The sequence below is a fragment of the Oryctolagus cuniculus genome, chromosome X (assembly GCF_964237555.1).
Source record: "Oryctolagus cuniculus chromosome X, mOryCun1.1, whole genome shotgun sequence".
Taxonomy (NCBI): Eukaryota; Metazoa; Chordata; class Mammalia; order Lagomorpha; family Leporidae; genus Oryctolagus; species Oryctolagus cuniculus.
The window spans coordinates 1,415,153-1,431,944 of record NC_091453.1 but is presented as its reverse complement, the minus strand read 5'-3'; the positions used below and the strand labels follow the sequence as shown (position 1 = coordinate 1,431,944).

At 46.3% G+C, this 16,792-nt stretch overlaps 1 protein-coding gene and 1 pseudogene across 9 annotated transcripts in view; one reads left to right on the top strand and one right to left on the bottom strand.

The window, feature by feature from the left end:
• Positions 1-8,785: 8,785 nt before the first annotated feature.
• Positions 8,786-16,792, bottom strand: part of LOC103351770 (peptidyl-prolyl cis-trans isomerase-like 4 pseudogene) — a 28,188-nt pseudogene continuing 20,181 nt past the window's right edge.
• Positions 13,753-16,792, top strand: part of ASB9 (ankyrin repeat and SOCS box containing 9) — a 60,952-nt gene continuing 57,912 nt past the window's right edge. For 2 of the 9 annotated variants that reach the window (XM_070067263.1, XM_051827605.2), the window contains exon 1: positions 13,764-14,181. In XM_070067263.1, coding sequence (XP_069923364.1) covers positions 14,088-14,181 — 94 coding nt within the window. In that variant the 5' untranslated portion in view covers positions 13,764-14,087. Of the gene's footprint in view, positions 14,182-16,792 lie in introns of all 9 variants that reach the window. The other 7 variants (XM_051827603.2, XM_017349923.3, XM_008272364.4 and 4 more) reach the window with 7 other exon arrangements.

Genomic DNA, 16,792 nt, shown 5'->3' with positions numbered 1-16,792 from the left:
TGCACAGTGACTCCTGTTGTTGACTTTACAAATTGACACTCCTGTTTATGGCATCAGTAATCTCCCTATGCTCCAGTCATGAGTTTCCAAGGCTATGGAAGCCCCTTGAGTTCTCCAACTCTTATCTTGTTTAGACAAGGTCATAGTCAAAGTGGAGGTTCTCTCCTCCCTTCAGAGAAAGGTACCTCCTTCTTTGAAGACCTGTTCTTTCCACTGGGATCTCACTCACAGAGATCTTTCATTTAGGTTTTTTTTTTTTTTTTTTTTTTTTTGCCAGAGGGTCTTGGCTTTCCATGCCTGAAATACTCTCATGGGCTTTTCAGCCAGATCCGAATGCCTTTAGGGCTGATTCTGAGGCCAGAGTGCTGTTTAGGACATCCGCCATTCTATGAGTCTGCTGAGTATCTCCCTTCCCATGTTGGATCACTCTCCCCTTTATTTATTCTATCGGTTAGTATTAGCAGGTACTAGACTTGTTTATGTGCTCCCTTTGACTCTTAGTCCTTTCATTATGATCAATTGTGAACTGAAATTGATCACTTGGAATAGTGAGATGGCATTGGTACATGCCACCTTGATGGGATTGAATTGGAGTCCCCTGGTATGTTTCTAACTCTACCATTTGGGGCAAGTCAGCCTGAGCATGTCCCAAATTGTACATCTCTTCCCTCTCTTATTCCCACTCTTATGTTTAACAGGGATCACATTTCAGTTAATTTTCAACACTTAAGAATAACTGTGTATGAATTACAGAATTAAACCAGTCATATTAAGTAGAACAGACAAAAAAAACTACTAAGAGGGATAATGAATTAAGTTGTTCATTAACAGTCAGGGCTATGCTGATCAAGTCACCGTTTCCCATAGTGTCCATTTCACTTCAGGAGGTTTCCTTTTTGGTGTTCAGTCAGTTGTCACCGATCAGGGAGAACATATGGTATTTGTCCCTTTGGGACTGGCTTATTTCACTCAGCATGATGTGTTCCAGATTCCTCCATTTTGTTGCAAATGACTGGATTTCGTTGTTTCTTACTGCGGTATAGTATTCTAAAGAGTACATATCCCATAATTTCTTTATCCAGTCTACCGTTGATGGGCATTTAAGTTGGTTCCAGGTCTTGGCTATTGTGAATTGAGCTGCAATAAACATTAGGGTGCAGACCGCTTTTTTGTTTGCCAATTTAAATTCCTTTGGATAAATTCCAAGGAGTGGGATGGCTGGGTCGAACGGTAGGGTTATATTCAGGTTTCTGAGGAATCTCCAGACTGACTTCCACAGTGGCTTGACCAGTTTGCATTCCCACCAACAGTGGGTTAGTGTCCCTTTTTCCCCACATCCTCGCCAGCATCTGTTGTTGGTAGATTTCTGCATGTGAGCCATTCTAACCGGGGTGAGGTGAAACCTCATTGTGGTTTTGATTTGCATTTCCCTGATTGCTAGTGACCTTGAACATTTTTTCATGTGCCTGTTGGCCATTTGGATTTCCTCTTTTGAAAAATGTCTATTGAGGTCCTTGGCCCATCTCTTAAGTGGGTTGTTGGTTTTGTTTTTGTGGAGTTTCTTGATCTCTTTGTAGATTCTGGTTATTAACCCTTTATCTGGTGCATAGTTTGCAAATATTTTTTCCCATTCTGTCGGTTGTCTCTTCACTCTCCTGACTGTTTCTTTTGCAGTACAGAAACTTCTCAATTTGATGCAATCCCAATAGTTGATTTTGGCTTTGACTGCCTGTGCCTCCCAGGTCTTTTCCAGAAATTCTTTGCCTGTGCCAATATCTTGAAGGGTTTCTCCAATGTTCTCTAATAACTTGATGGTGTCAGGTCGTAGATTTAGGTCTTTAATCCATGTTGAGTGGATTTTTGTGTAAGGTGTAAGGTAGGGGTCTTGCTTCATGATTCTGCACGTGGAAATCCAGTTTTCCCAGCACCATTTATTGAATAGACTGTCCTTGCTCCAGGAATTGGTTTTAGATCCTTGATCAAATATAAGTTGGCTGTAGATGTTTGGGTTGATTTCTGGTGTTTCAATTCTACGACAGAATTTTGATCTTCTTAGACGTAACACCTTTTCTTTATCCATTCATGGATACCTAGGTTGATGGACACTTAGGTTGATTTCATATGTTGACTATTGTGAATAGCGCTGCAGTAAACATGCAAGTGTGGGTATATTTGTAAACTATCTGTTTCATGTGGACTGGCACCTCTTCTATGAGAGATGTGACAAGAAAAAACATAAACTCCTGAAGAATTCTCGCAAATCTTTGGGAAGGCAGTCTTCACAAGTCTTGGAGAAGGCACAGGATCTTCCAAAAGCCAGGAAGGACGTGCAGTTCAATCTGCCGCAAATAGTAAGGGACAGAATCATCTCAGTTGACTTCTACATTTCAAAACATGAAGAGTTTACTTACAGAATTTAGTAAGTATATTATAGGCTCATGCGTAGAAATATTTGTAATGGGAATGAATAGGAAATTTATCAAAGTTGGTGTACAAGTAAATAGACATAAGGAAAAAGTTAAAAAACTGAGAGAAAGGGTGGATTTGAAACAGAATAGGAGCCATTTGAGCCATTGCTAGTCATGGAAATGTCAGGAAAGAGTGGGAGAGTCTCTTCCTGTGAGAAGTTTCAAGACTTGGATGTTCTTCTGGGGCGGTCCTCCGTCCGGAGTGCCTTCTCTTGGGTCAGGGTCAGCTGGGAGCTTGCTGAATGTCTGAGCTCAGTGTTAATCCCGAGACGAGCCGCTCTAGCACATTCACATCGAGACTCTAGGGCACTGGAGATCCTGCCGTTCCATCACGCTCTGAAACTGCAGACCACGGACCCCACGGATCCCACAGATGACCTCCCGACCTTGATGTGTGGGTATGTGTGGGGGCGGGGTACCCAAACCCTGAACTGGGTCCTAGGGCATCAGGCATTAGAACTCATCCGCTGGCCCAGGGTGCTGTGTGCTGGAGTGAACTGCTGATGTCTTAGGGTTTCTGAGTGAAGGCACTATATTGGACACAGAGACTCTAAATTCCTTTAAGTCCTACATTCCCTTAAGCCATATTCAGACTAATCATCTCACTTTTATGAGATGATTTTGTTTGAAGTTTGGGATTCTTTTTTTTTTTAATTGAAGTTTGGGATTCTTAACTACTAACTCAGATTATTTCATTTTTCACACTATTTTACTTCCAAATAGTATTCTTATAATTTACGTCATATTTGAAGTGCTCTTAGACAGCTTCTCAATTCATTCAACACATTTTTTACTCAGCCTCCATTATGTGCCAGACACTGGGAAACAATGTGAAAGACAGCCAAGATGCCTGTCCTCATAAAATTCAAGCGTCAGTAGAGGCGGCAGGGAATAGCTAATAGATAATTAAATGAAGAGACTTCCAGTAGAAGAAGGCAATTAGAAGTTTATTTTGGTGCAAAAATGTTTTGAAATCCAGGCAGTTTTTCTTAATACGTATTTCGCACTGACTTGCTGAAGAGTCCTTATCTACCGTCATGTCAGAAAGGGGTAAGAAGAAAAATCAGGCACATTAGGGTAAAGACTGATGGTGGAGGACTATGATTTGAGACTTGCTGGTTAGCCAAGGTCCCTGACAGGGTGACTGAATTTTGAAATAACTATCTATGTATGTATCCAATTATTTATTAGCAAATGTTTACTTTCAGGTTTTAGTGATTTCTTTCAGAGTACTTTCAGTATTATTATAACATGTGTATTTTATTTGTTTGCCTTTTTAACATAGATGCACTATTATAAAAGTATATGTGATACCCACTTTTCCTAAAAACCACATTTTAATGATTTTTTAGGTTTTAAACTCTTTTTGAGACTCTTCAAATGGTGGTATCATATTCCTTAACTATTTCCATATTCTTGGATAGTTAGATTATTTCTCATTTCTTGCTATGATAGAGAACACGGGGATGAAAAATGTTGGAAACATTTCTTAGAAGATTTGAAGAAGTGCAATGCACATACTTAAAAAACTACTTAAAAGTAAAAGTTTAAAATCTATGCACAATAAAACATTTAAGGGAAACGCCTTTCCACAACCAAATAAATACTCAATATTACCTGTCTGCATATTTATATAGAAGCATATAGGTATATATTTGGATATATAGATATTCTCATACACCTAATATACTTATCTGTGTACCATATGTCTGTCTGCTTAGCTATTATCTATCTCCTCTTTTATCTGTCTGTACCAACATATAATCTATTTTGACCCGTTATTTAAAATAAATAAGCTTGCCTGTGACACTTGAATATTTAAGCTTTAATGATTTCAATATCCTCTAAATTATTTAAAAGCTTGGGTATGTCAGCCCACATCTAATTTTTTGCTCACATTTTGTTAAGGAACTGTCTCTCCCAAAGTGGTTCTCTTCTTTGCTATTTCTAACATTGCCATGTCAAATAAATATGAGGCTTGTAGCTGATTCTTTTCTCAGTAACAACGCTCATGCGACACTGAACACAAAGAGAATAGCTGACGCATCAGACGCATCGCCTGAAGCTGCCATGGCGCGGGCCGGAGCGCTGCAGAGCCACAGCTTGTCAGGGGAGGCTACGGTCTGCAATGGAGGCCGTTGCATGTTCTCCCAGTGAACGAACATCGCTGCCAGGGCCAGCTCTTGCAGGGACATATTCCATTCGCATGCGGAATGTATTTGACAATATCATGGTTAACAGAGGCTTCTCGTTAACGGAGGCCCTGGTCTTAGCAAAGTCTGTCCCAGGACTAATATGTGGGTCACACTCAGAATAGCAGCTTCCTATTTTAATGAACTTAACCTGTAAAAAATGTATGCCTGGTTTTTATACCCATTTAGTAATTTTTCTTCCTGCTTTAGGATTACAGCTTGAAAATTTTCCAGCTTATAGAAAAATTCCAAGAATTGTATAGTGAATACCTGTATATCACCTTAATTCACTGATTGTTTGATTTTGCCACATTTGCTTCTCTCTCTATGTATATGAGTGAATACCCACACACATGTCGTATGTGTGCATACACCTGTATCATATATGTAAGCCCGCATATACTTAATACATACACATATATATTTTTAAAGATTTTATTTATTTATTTGAAAGAGTTACAGACAGTGAGAGAGAGACACAGAGAGAGAGGTCTTCCATCCGCTGGTTCACTCCCCAATTGGCCGCAACAGCCGGAGCTGGACTGATCTGAAGCCATGAGCCAGGTGCTTCTTCCTGGTCTCCCACACGGGTGCAGAGGCCCAAGGACCTGGGCCATCTTCTACTGCTTTCTCAGGCCATAGCAGAGAGCTGGATTGGAAGTGGAGCAGCCGGGACTAGAACCAGCGCCCATATGGGACGCCGGCACCGTAGGCGGAGGATTAACCTACTGCCCCACAGCACTGGCCCCTATACACATATATTTTTAAATGAACTATTTGTGAGTATGTAGTGGACAACATGACCCTTCACCAGGGCTAGAATTAGAGTGAGACAAAAATTTTAGTGGGTGACAAAAAAACTCAATGAGGTAAAAACTTTAGTGAATTTTTTTTTTTTGATGGGTGGCGGGGGGAGAGGAGAGCAGTGTCTGTTCATTGGTACACTCTCAAACTGCTCACAACAGCTGGGACTGGGCAGGACTGAAACTGGGAGTTGGGAACTCAATCCACATCTCCCGTGTGAGTGGCAGGAACCCAATTACTTGAGACTCACTTCCGACTCCCAGGGTCTGCATTGGTGGGAAGCTGAAGTCAGGAGCCAGAGCCAGGCACTCAGATACAGGAAGTAGGCATCTTAACTGATGTCTTAACTGCTAGGCCAAACACCTGTCCCTAGTGTAATGTTTAAAAAAATCAATGCTGGGGCCGCCATTGTGGCACAGTGGGTTAAGCCACATCCCACATCAAAGTACCGGTTCGAGTCCCGGCTGCTCTATTTCCAGTTCAGCTCCCTGCTAATGTGCCTGGGAAAGCAACAGAAGATGGCCCAAGTGTTTGGCCTCCTGCCACCCAGGAGACATAGATGGAGTTCCTGGCTCCTGACTTCTGCCTGGCCCAGCCCTGGCTGGTGTGGGCATGTGGAGAGTGAACCTGTGGTTGGAAGAACTCTCTGCCTCTCTCTGTCTCTCTGTATCTCTCTGTCTCTCTGTCTCTGTCATTCTGCCTTTCAAATAAATAAAATAAATCATATTTTAAAAAGTTAATATTAAGGCAAAAAGCCCAAGTGTGGGGAGCAACTCGGACTAGACTAAGTTACTGGAATTAAGACTTATTCTATGCATCTGCTCTCCCACAATATGGCGCTGGGAGAGGAGGCAACAGCTTCTACCCAGCTGCCTCTCACCAACTTGACAAGCTGCAGGACCTGCTCCTGATTGGAGGAGAGCAGCGTACTCGGCGTGTGGGCAGCCGAGTTGGGATTGGCGGAGGAGGACTATAAAGGAGGAGAGAGACGGCATGCACCAGGAACATCTAAGGGGAACACCTGTGCAGCCCCCGAGAGAGCCGGCCGGCGGTGTGCCGCTCCCCTGCGGAAGTGGGGAATGTGGCCAGGGGGAACTGCCCTTCCACGGAGGTGGAAGGGATAGTAGCCAACCCGGGAAGAACCAGCAGCAAACCCGGGGAGGGCTGAGCAGACAGAAAGAACAGCGCAGGGTCCTGTGTTGCTCCTCCACGAAGAGGGGGAGCGACATAATGGTGCCGTGACTCGGATATGAAGCCTAGGCAGGGTTCAGTGTCGTTCCTCCACGAAGAGGGGGAGCGACATAATGGTGCCGTGACTCGGATAGGAAGCCTAGGCAGGGTTTAGTGTCGTTCCTCCATGAAGAGGGGGAGCGACATAATGGTGCCGTGACTCGGATAGGAAACCTAGGACGGATAGGAAACTTAGGAGGGAAGAAACGGGAAGAAATGGGAAAATATCGGAGAGAGAGACTAGCAAACAGCCTAGGGAAAAGCCGGACGAAGGGGGTGCCGGAAAAAGCTATTGAAAGCCTAGGCATAGACTTGGATACGGACTACGGGGGGAAGCTGGGAGAAATCTCTAAGGTCGAAAGCGAAAGTGAAAGCTAGAACAAACAGACTCGGATGCGGACTGTGGGGAGAGGCCAGGAGAAATGAGGGAGGAGTATTGTTGGAGGAAAGCTTGGGGAAATATACCGGGTAGAGAAAAATGTTAGGGAAATTGAAGCCGCGGGGGGCAGGCTGAGGCAGAAACGAAAGCCACTTTGGGATTCTCAAGTTAGCCCGGGAATAGGGGGCGAAAAGTTGAAACCAGAAGCGGAAACGTAAGCCAGATTGGGATCCGTCTGATTAGCCCGGGGAGCAAAGGACGGGAAGCCAAATCGTGGGGCGGAGACGTGAGCTGGGTTGAATTCGCCAGGTTAGCCCGGGGAACTTGGATTGAATGCTAGTGGCGGAGACGCAAGCTACGCTGTGTGACTCGCGGAAGCCGCCGCGTGCAGAGAGAGCACGGGGCGTGAATAGATAGGGAACGCGAGGCCGTGGTGCGGACGCAAAGGGGCGTGGAGACCGCGGAGTGTGCGCGCAAAGCCGAGCCGCGCAGATGGGAGAAGCGCGGGCTGAAGCGGCTCAGAGCCGGGAAGCCGCCGAGAAGCAGCCTCGGGGCGGGTGCCGGGAAGCCGCAGGGATAAGAGAAACAGAAGTTTAGAAGTAAAATGAGAGAAATAGGAATGCTGGTAGATAGAAGTAAAATGGGAGAGATAGGAATGCCGGAGATAGAGAAATGGAGAAAAATAAGGCCTCCCTCAACATGGCAATGAGAAGGCTTGGATTCAGTCTGCCTGATTAGTAAGGCGGTAAGCACCAGCAGGCAGCTCGACCAGAGTATGAGCTGCAGGTCACCGAAGATAGGCACGAATCAACATCAATAAGTCTCCCCACAATACGGCAATGAGAAGGCTTGGATTCGGTTTGCTTGTTAGGGCTTGTAAGCACCTGCAGGCAGTTCTAGCAGAGTAGAGCATGCGCTGCAGGGCACCGAACACAGGCACGCATCAGCGCCTAAAAACCTCCTCACAACATGGCGAAGAGAGGACCCGGATTCGGTTTGCCTGATTGATAGGACTTGTAAGCACCTGTGGGCAACTCTAGCAAGCAGAGCAGAGTGTGTGCCGCGGGGCACCGAAGACAGGCGCGTATCAACGCCAAAAATAAAAAGAAAGGGGGATCTGTGGGGAGCAACTCGGACTAGACTAAGTTACTGGAATTAAGACTTATTCTATGCATCTGCTCTCCCACAATATGGCGCTGGGAGAGGAGGCAACAGCTTCTACCCAGCTGCCTCTCACCAACTTGACAAGCTGCAGGACCTGCTCCTGATTGGAGGAGAGCAGCGTACTCGGCGTGTGGGCAGCCGAGTTGGGATTGGCGGAGGAGGACTATAAAGGAGGAGAGAGACGGCATGCACCAGGAACATCTAAGGGGAACACCTGTGCAGCCCCCGAGAGAGCCGGCCGGCGGTGTGCCGCTCCCCTGCGGAAGTGGGGAATGTGGCCAGGGGGAACTGCCCTTCCACGGAGGTGGAAGGGATAGTAGCCAACCCGGGAAGAACCAGCAGCAAACCCGGGGAGGGCCGAGCAGACAGAAAGAACAGCGCAGGGTCCTGTGTTGCTCCTCCACGAAGAGGGGGAGCGACACCCAAGATAGCCAAAATATCAAAATTTTTGATAAAGACATGCTGTTGCTTTCTAAAAAAATGTACATTAAGCCATTTATATAAAATTCAAAAATATACAAAAACTATTACATTTAATGATGCACACATATATTGTGAAACTATAACAACTAGCAAGAGGATGACAAACAAAATTTGGAGTAACAATTACTGGAGGGGAGGACATACAGAGGACTTTAAAATGTAGGTCTTGGTCTATTTCTTAAGCTGGCTGATGGTGTCTACTTCAGCTGATCTTCTTTAAAATCATCAATTTCTTCATCTGCTCCTATTTGGCCACTAACTGTTCCCTTGTGGGTTCTGGTGATCGATCAGCAATAAATCAGGAGGGTGCCAAATGGATTATCTAAAAGCAATTGGTATGGTACAAAGTCCTTATCAGCAAAGGCCTCACTAATTTTCTTAACTATGCCCACGGCTCCATCACCTTGCTAAATGCTGTATGAACACCATGAAGGTAATCTAGATTTTCTCCTGTAGTAATCAGAAATGGAGACCCATGCTGAGCACTGCCATTGTTCACCATGGACACAGTGCTTTTCTTCTTGTGTTTAATTCTTGCCACCTTTTCCTCCTCAAAAAAGCTTGCTTGATCATCATACAGTTGACCAAAAACAGACTCTCTTCCACGACCAGTGCCTGTAAGATCACCAGTCTATATGGTAAAATCCCTCTGTACATTGTGAATAAGGCAATAATCATAATATTTTATTTTGCAAAACTTCAAGAAATTCAAGCAGGCTGTTGGAGAAGCTTGAATAGTAGGTTTCAGCTGTGTTTCTTGTGTGCACTTCTGGGCTTTCGCGTGGCTGCTCCTTGGTGCAGAGGTGGATGACACCATCACCCAGGGTGCTCTCCAGTGGAACTGCCAACGCACCAGCTCCTCGCTTGTTTGTTTTACAACCTGCATTACTGTGCAATGAGAAGAGTGTTTCCAACCAGCCCACGGTTCCGGGACACGTGGCAGTTGTTTTTTCTTTTTAATTTATTTGACAGGTAGAGTCATAGACAGTGAGAGAGACAGAGAGAAAGATCTTCCTTTTCCGTTGGTTCACCCCCCAAGTGGCTGCCACGGTCGGAGCTACACCGATCCGATGCCAGGAGCCAGGTGCTTCCTCCTGGTCTCCCATGGGGTGCAGGGCCCAAGCACTTGGGCCATCCTCCACTGCACTCCCGGGCCACAGCAGAGAGCTGGACTGGAAGAGGAGCAACTGGGACTAGAACCCGGTGCCCCAACCAGGACTAGAACCTGGGGTGCTGGCGCTGCAGGCAGAGGATTAGTCTAGTGAGCTGCGGTGCCGGCCCAGCAGTTGGGTTTATGAGGAATAACCATGGTGTGTGAACAGATTGGGCCACGTGGGTTTTATATATACTGGTTTTCTAACTGTAGAACTTGCATTAACTTTTTCAATTTGGTGCAAAATGTGTTTATATTCCACTGAACACTTCTTGGTGTGGGAAGTCAGACATGACTGCATCACCACTATCCAATATATATCCAGATTTGTTTCCACAGTTGTGCCATTGAAGTCTTTCCTCTCTTGTTCCATCATTCAGGATCCAATCATAGGTCGTGCATTGGATTTTGTTATCAACTCTGTTATCTTTTAATCTAGAAAGCTTTCCCTCCTGGGGCTGACGCTGTGGCGTAGTGGATAAAGCCAGAGCCTGGCCGGCGCCTCGGCTCACTAGGCTAATCCTCCACCTAGCGGCGCCGGCACACCGGGTTCTAGTCCCGGTCGAGGCGCCGGATTCTGTCCCGGTTGCCCCTCTTCCAGGCCAGCTCTCTGCTGTGGCCAGGGAGTGCAGTGGAGGATGGCCCAAGTGCTTGGGCCCTGCACCCCATGGGAGACCAGGAGAAGCACCTGGCTCCTGGCTTTGGATCAGCGCGTGGTGCGCCAGCCATGGTGGCCATTGGAGGGTGAACCAACGGCAAAGGAAGACCTTTCTCTCTCTTTCTCTCTTTCACTGTCCACTCTGCGTGTCAAAAAAAAAAAAAAAAAAAAAAAAGCCAGAGCCTGCAGTGCCAGCATCCTGTATGGGCGCTGGTTCCAGTTCCAGCTGCTCCACTTCCGATCCAGCTCTCTGCTACGGCCTAGGAAAGCAGTAGAAGATGGCCCAGGGCCTTGGGCCCCTGCAACCATGTGGAAAGACCCGCAAGAAGCTCCTGGCTCCTGGCTTCGGATCGGCACAGCTCCAGCCGTTGCGGCCATCTGTGGAGTGAACCAATGGAAGGAAGACCGCTCTCTCTGTCTCTACCTATCTCTCTGTAACTCTTTCAAATAAATAAAATAAAATCCTTAAAAAAGATTTAATTATTCAAAAGGCAGAGTTACAGAAAGGTAGGGTGTGAGAGAATTTTCCATCCTCTGGTTCACTCTCCAGATGGCCGAAACAGCCAGAGCTGGGTGGGCCGATCTGAAGCCAGGAGCCAGGAGCTTCTTCCAGGTCTCCCACGTGTGTACAGGGGCCCAAGCACTTGGGCCATCTTCCACTGCTTTCCCAGGCCACAGCAGAGAGCTGGATGGGAAGAGGAGCAGCCGGGACTTGAATCGCCTTTACCCACTATGCCATAGTGCTGTTCCCCCATGTGTACTTTTTTATGATATGCATTTTCCGTTAAATTTTTAAAGACTCCTCATATGCACATATTTCAAAAACCTTTTGCACCGAACAAACTTCTTTTTAATGCCATTTTTCATGAACTTGTTGGAGCGCTCTCGTGCTGCTCGACAGAGTAGGGATGAGTGACTGCTCTCTAAAGCAGCAATGTCAGCGAGCTCAGCACGCAGAGGCGGTTACACAACAGCCAAAGCACATAGGCTTTTTGCCTGAGAAGCTGAGATTCCAGATTCTCACAGAGGCTGCGCACCTTTCAGATGTTAAGGCTTTTCTGTTAGAAAAATTGCCGGCTGGAATAGTAAGAGCTTTCAGCTCCTAGGCTCTCTTTGATGGCTTGAAAAGTGACTGGAGGTTTCCCAAGGCCTCAGGAGGAAAGCGTCTGATAACCCATGGGTAAGGTGTACCTGGGACATCTAACTGAGGGCTGAGGAGAGGCTCCACTCGTGAGAATGCTGCACATGGCAAGACATGGCTGTGGCCTTCCCACCTGCTGCAAGCAATCATTTTCTTTTCGTACCTAACCTGGGCCAAGTTCACTGAATAGCCAGACACGTGCAACGATGCTCACAAGGGCTGATTAGACATTGGTATAATTGCTCTCTCTCTCTCACGGGTCTTGCTAAGCCACCCCATTTCTCCATAATCACAGTCCACATGGTCCAGTTTTATCCTCCTAGTCACTAGTGTATAGATTCCCTCCCAGGTAAGAGGGTAACCACCTGGACATCATTATTGTAATACTGGCAGTCACATTTGAATGTGGAAAGAAAAAAAATCTCAGCTTGAAATTTAATTAAAAGAAAATAAAGAAGCTATACTACGGAGATTTTCCTGGGATAAAACGGTAATAGTTTCCAGCTTCCCCAGTGTGCTCCTCTGTTGAACTCCTTCTTACCTAGTCTATGTTGGAAGCAAATTTCTCAGTGTCTGCCAAACACAGGTTTATCGTTCTTCAACTCTTTCCTTTTGGAGTGGTGAGAAAACTGCACGGCCTTCTGCATTAATTCTGCAAAGATGGAGGGCAATTTGGCAGTGTTTATCCCAGTTTCAAATGAGCCACCTCTTTTTTTTTTTTTAACACCGAAGTTTGTGTTCAGAGAATGAATGATAGACTCACCTGCAGTTGTCAGAAAGAATACAGAGAAATCGCCCATATTGTTTGCTGGTTTTCCCCAGTGGTACCTTTTTGCAGAAGTATAGCACAATATCATAACTGGGACACCGACATTCATACAATCTACCGGTCTTAGGCACTCATTGGTTTGTGTGTCTACAGTTCTCTATGCTATATCACGTGTGTATGAGTATACTCTTGACTCAGCATTTCCACTCCTAGGAATCTCCCAAAAATTGCATATGTGCACAAAGCCATATGTACAAAAACATGGTCTTCAGTACTTTTGTAAGTACTAAAAGAAATGGTAACACAGTGCTTCCATTATTAGTGGAATAATCAAATACTTTGGCATATTATGGAATGCTAGGCAGCACTAACTAAAGAAACAGCAAAGCTATATGCACTGAAATGGAAAGCTCTCCCAGAGCAAATCAGTGTAAAAAGCATAGAACCAAAGGTTACTGTAATTACATTTCATGGAAAATAGAGGGGGATAAGTGTGCATACGCATGTGCACACAAATGAATTTAAAATAAGAAAGCCTCTTCCAATCCTTAACGGTGGTTACCAAATGTTCCAACTGAGAACCCGTGAATTGAAAACCTTTGGCATTAAAATAACTCTGTGACCACTGCACAGCCAGACTGCGTTTGAGACTAACTCAGAGCCTTACCCCGCTGGCGTGAAACTCCTCCTCTGTCTGAAGAAGAGGAGCAATGGGAGTGGAGGGGGCCGTCCGCACGAAGCAGCACCCAGGGGTATGGGGAAACTGGGTTTATCTGAAAAGACAGATACAGAAAAAAAAATACTTTGTACCAGCAAGCTGATGACTACTTAACAACAACAACACAAAACAGTTTGAAAAAATAACAATAGAAAGAGAGGAGGTTTTTTCCACATCTCCTGCCACCCAGCAGCCCATGAATGCAATTGCAAGGCTTCATTATTTACTCAGAAGTTAATACCAAATATGTGGAGGAAGGGTGCAGGAGGACATCCAGTGAACTCCCTGCAGGTAACAGGAAGAAGACGAACGCCCGGTTCTGTAACATATAGACACATTTTCCCATAAGAAACTCCCAGCAAAATTGAAACCACATGTGCAGATGGCCAGGGTGTGCAGTGTGTGTTACTGTGCAAGCAGTCCAGCAGGGCTGCTGCAAAACCAGCTTTCTCAGCTCTTGGTGCTGGGCTTGTCTCAACAACAAGAAACCCCCACGTAACAAACGGATCCCGGGAGGGGGGTCAAGGTTGCAGCCTGAGAGCTGTTTCCTTCACACCCACCCAGCTCCCCTCGCTTTCCCCAAGTTACAAAGTGAGTTTCCTTCCTGATAAACTCCAAGGCTTTCTCAACGATTGGTCTCAGTATTGGAAAGGACGTGACATCAGCAAATTTGCAGACTTGGGGCTGGGGGGCTGCTGTGGGCTCTGGCTGGCGGCCAGCCGGCGAGGTGGAGTGTGTGCGTGCGTGGGCGTGCGTGCCTGTCTGCCTGACCACAGGTAGCGCTCCGAGTGCCATGCCGGAGAGCCTGAGCAGAACGTGTGCTGTTCGGCCAGCCACAGAACTGGGAGTTCCCGGGAACAGGGGGAACATGGAATTTGGACTTTACTGAGCAACTGGAGCGTGGACCTTGCTGGCCCGGGAAAGCACCATGGATGGCGAACAAGGGGGCAGGATCGGCAGCAAGCCCCCGGGGCTCGAAGGCTCTTCTGACACTAGGCTGCTTGCAAACCCATTGATGGGGGGTGAGTTGCTGGGGCCGGGAACCGGAGTGTGGGAGGTTGGCTGCTGTGCTTAGGAGAGAGGAAAGGAAAGGGCCGGGCGGTTTCAGTCGCTCTGTCCGAGGTGGGTCTGTGGGGAAGTGACTGGACAGACGGCTCTGGCCAGCTGCTACTGTCCCTTACACTGGTGTTCAAACGTGTACACCTCTCTACCTCTCTGTGCAGAGACACCTCTCTACCTCTCTGTGCAGAGCCCGTGGAGGACACGGATTTCGTTGTCACAGGTTTTTCTCCAGTAAACACTTCAGCTCCAGGGAATCATTCCTTCTGAGTCAAATGCAATTAGTTGCAGGTTTAAATTTACTTATAAATAGGAAAATTTTAAAGCCAAAACCTTCTTTGTGTGAAAAAGTCTTTCTTATTTGGTATTTAGGTGGGACTAGATTTATAAATGATGTTCAAATGCTGATTGAATCATTTTAAAAGGCTTTTTTTTTAAAGCCTTTGGAGAGATGTCTTAGAGGTATGATTCCCACCTGCTGTCGTTGTTAATGGATGGAGGCCCACACATAAAGACACTGTCACACTCATATGAGCATCCAGCAGGTGCCTGTTGGCTGGCTGGATTCCAAGAAATGGGTCTAGGCATTGAACAAGGCATGCTTATATTAAACACCTTGGTAGACAGCCCATAACATTTGTTGATCAGAGGGATAATAAAAAAGTTAGACCTTATTAATCTCCTACTGTACAGGTACTCAAAGGGAAAAAACCTGGAAGAAATAAAATAAGAAATGCCTTCCCTTTGACTGAGCCAACAAACTGGCTCATTTGTTCATTATTGAGCACAAATTTGGAAAGAAGAGCAGCATCAAAACTCATTTTTAAAAAAGAATTTGGTTAATATATTTTAAAAGCAGCAAACCAATTATTATGGAAAGAGTCAGTAATTTGGTTGATTCCTGCATGATTATTTTACTGTTAAGTATTTTACTTATTTTTTTTCCACATAAGAGGCACTAGCCACTTTTCACTGGGGTTTCTAAAGGTCCCGAGCCAACCCTGATTGGACGGGCTGGGTGGGTGATGTTGGATGGGTGTTACCCTCAAAAGGACGGCGTTTAGAAAGTGAGCACGTTGTTTGAGCTACCATGTAGAGTCTTAGGGAGTGCGGACAAGTCTGGAGGCATGCAGCTGGCTAGTGAAGCTTTAAAGGGCTTCAGGAGGCAGGGAATTGGGAGCTGTGCATTCTGGTGTGGACTTCGCAATAATGAGAGCTGTAAGTAAATCTGGTAGCCATGGGATACATTGTAATGGGGTTTTAGGAGAACCCACTGGTTCTCAAACTCCCCTGTGCCAAAGCATCACCTGGAAGGTTTGGTAAAATGCAGGCAATACAGCATCTGATGATGGATAAAGAAGGGGCGAGGCCTGAACTGTGCAGCCACAGCAAGCTCCCAGGGGCTGTTCGTGGCACTGGTTGGGGCCCACGTGTAAAGAACCACTGCACTAGTTGCAGTATGGAGCTTCCATTTGGATTAAACTTTGGAAATAACAGAGAAAGAGTGAGAATCTCTTGGGAAAGAGAAATGAGACTCTTGCTGCTTCATTAAATATTAGGGTTAAAGGAGGGAAGGCAGCCGAAATGGTAACGTTTGCAAGTCTAAATTAGCGTCAGCTAAGAGAGCTCCATAAGCAGATCGGGGAGACGTGTGTGAACGGGGAGTTTTGTTTCACACCTAGACGTGCCCGGGGTGGCTGCTCACCAGCCTGGTGCTGTGCTGAGGCTTGGGAGCGAGCACAGGTTGCAAGTTGCGAAACTCGGGCAAGAGAAACTGTCTGATGGCCAGGAGCCGAGAGCTAAGGACAGAGCTCCGGAACAGGCCTCCAGTCAAGGAAACAGGATCAGGAGTCGGACAGGGAAGCTGGAAGAAACTCCAGATGTTGTAATTCCACAGCGACTAAGGGAAGAGAAGCTTTGGAAGAAGTGCAAATCCCAAGGATAGAGGCCCAGGCACGTCTGCTGTCTCACCTTCTCACCGACTGGCAACTCCTAGTCATCTTCCACACCTAGTGCAGCCACTGCCCCCTCGAAGCTCTCCCGGACTTTTCTCCTCCCCATGCAAGTGGAGTCATTCGCTTCCTGCTTCGCAGGAGTCCTGCCTCTTGGGCAAAACCTCATTTATAGTTGGTTGTAATTGTTTAGACACCTGAAGTCTTGACCTTCATGAAGGATGGAATGTGGAGCACTCAGAATTCAGTTTCCAAGCGGCTGGGCGAGAAAGCCGGCTCAAGTGAAGCATGTCCCCTGGCACGAGGCCAGCTGCGAGGGCACACGGGGCCCAGGGGTGGTTCGTCGTAGGCAGCTTTGCCCTTCCCACCTCCACCTGCAGGGTGTCCTCCTCTGGAGAGTGGGAGGAAAGGTTATGAAGATGGGCAACTGGCTCTTTGTAGAGACTTAATACTTGACCCTCCTGTCCCAGGTGCAGGGAAAATATGTCTTTTTTCCTGCTAAAGGTACTGTATTAATGAGTTGAATTGTATCCTCCCTGTAGTTCTGAATGTGACCTTTATTTAGACAACAGAGTTCTTGCCCATGTGATTAGTTAAAACGAGGTTGTAACTGCAGGGAGAT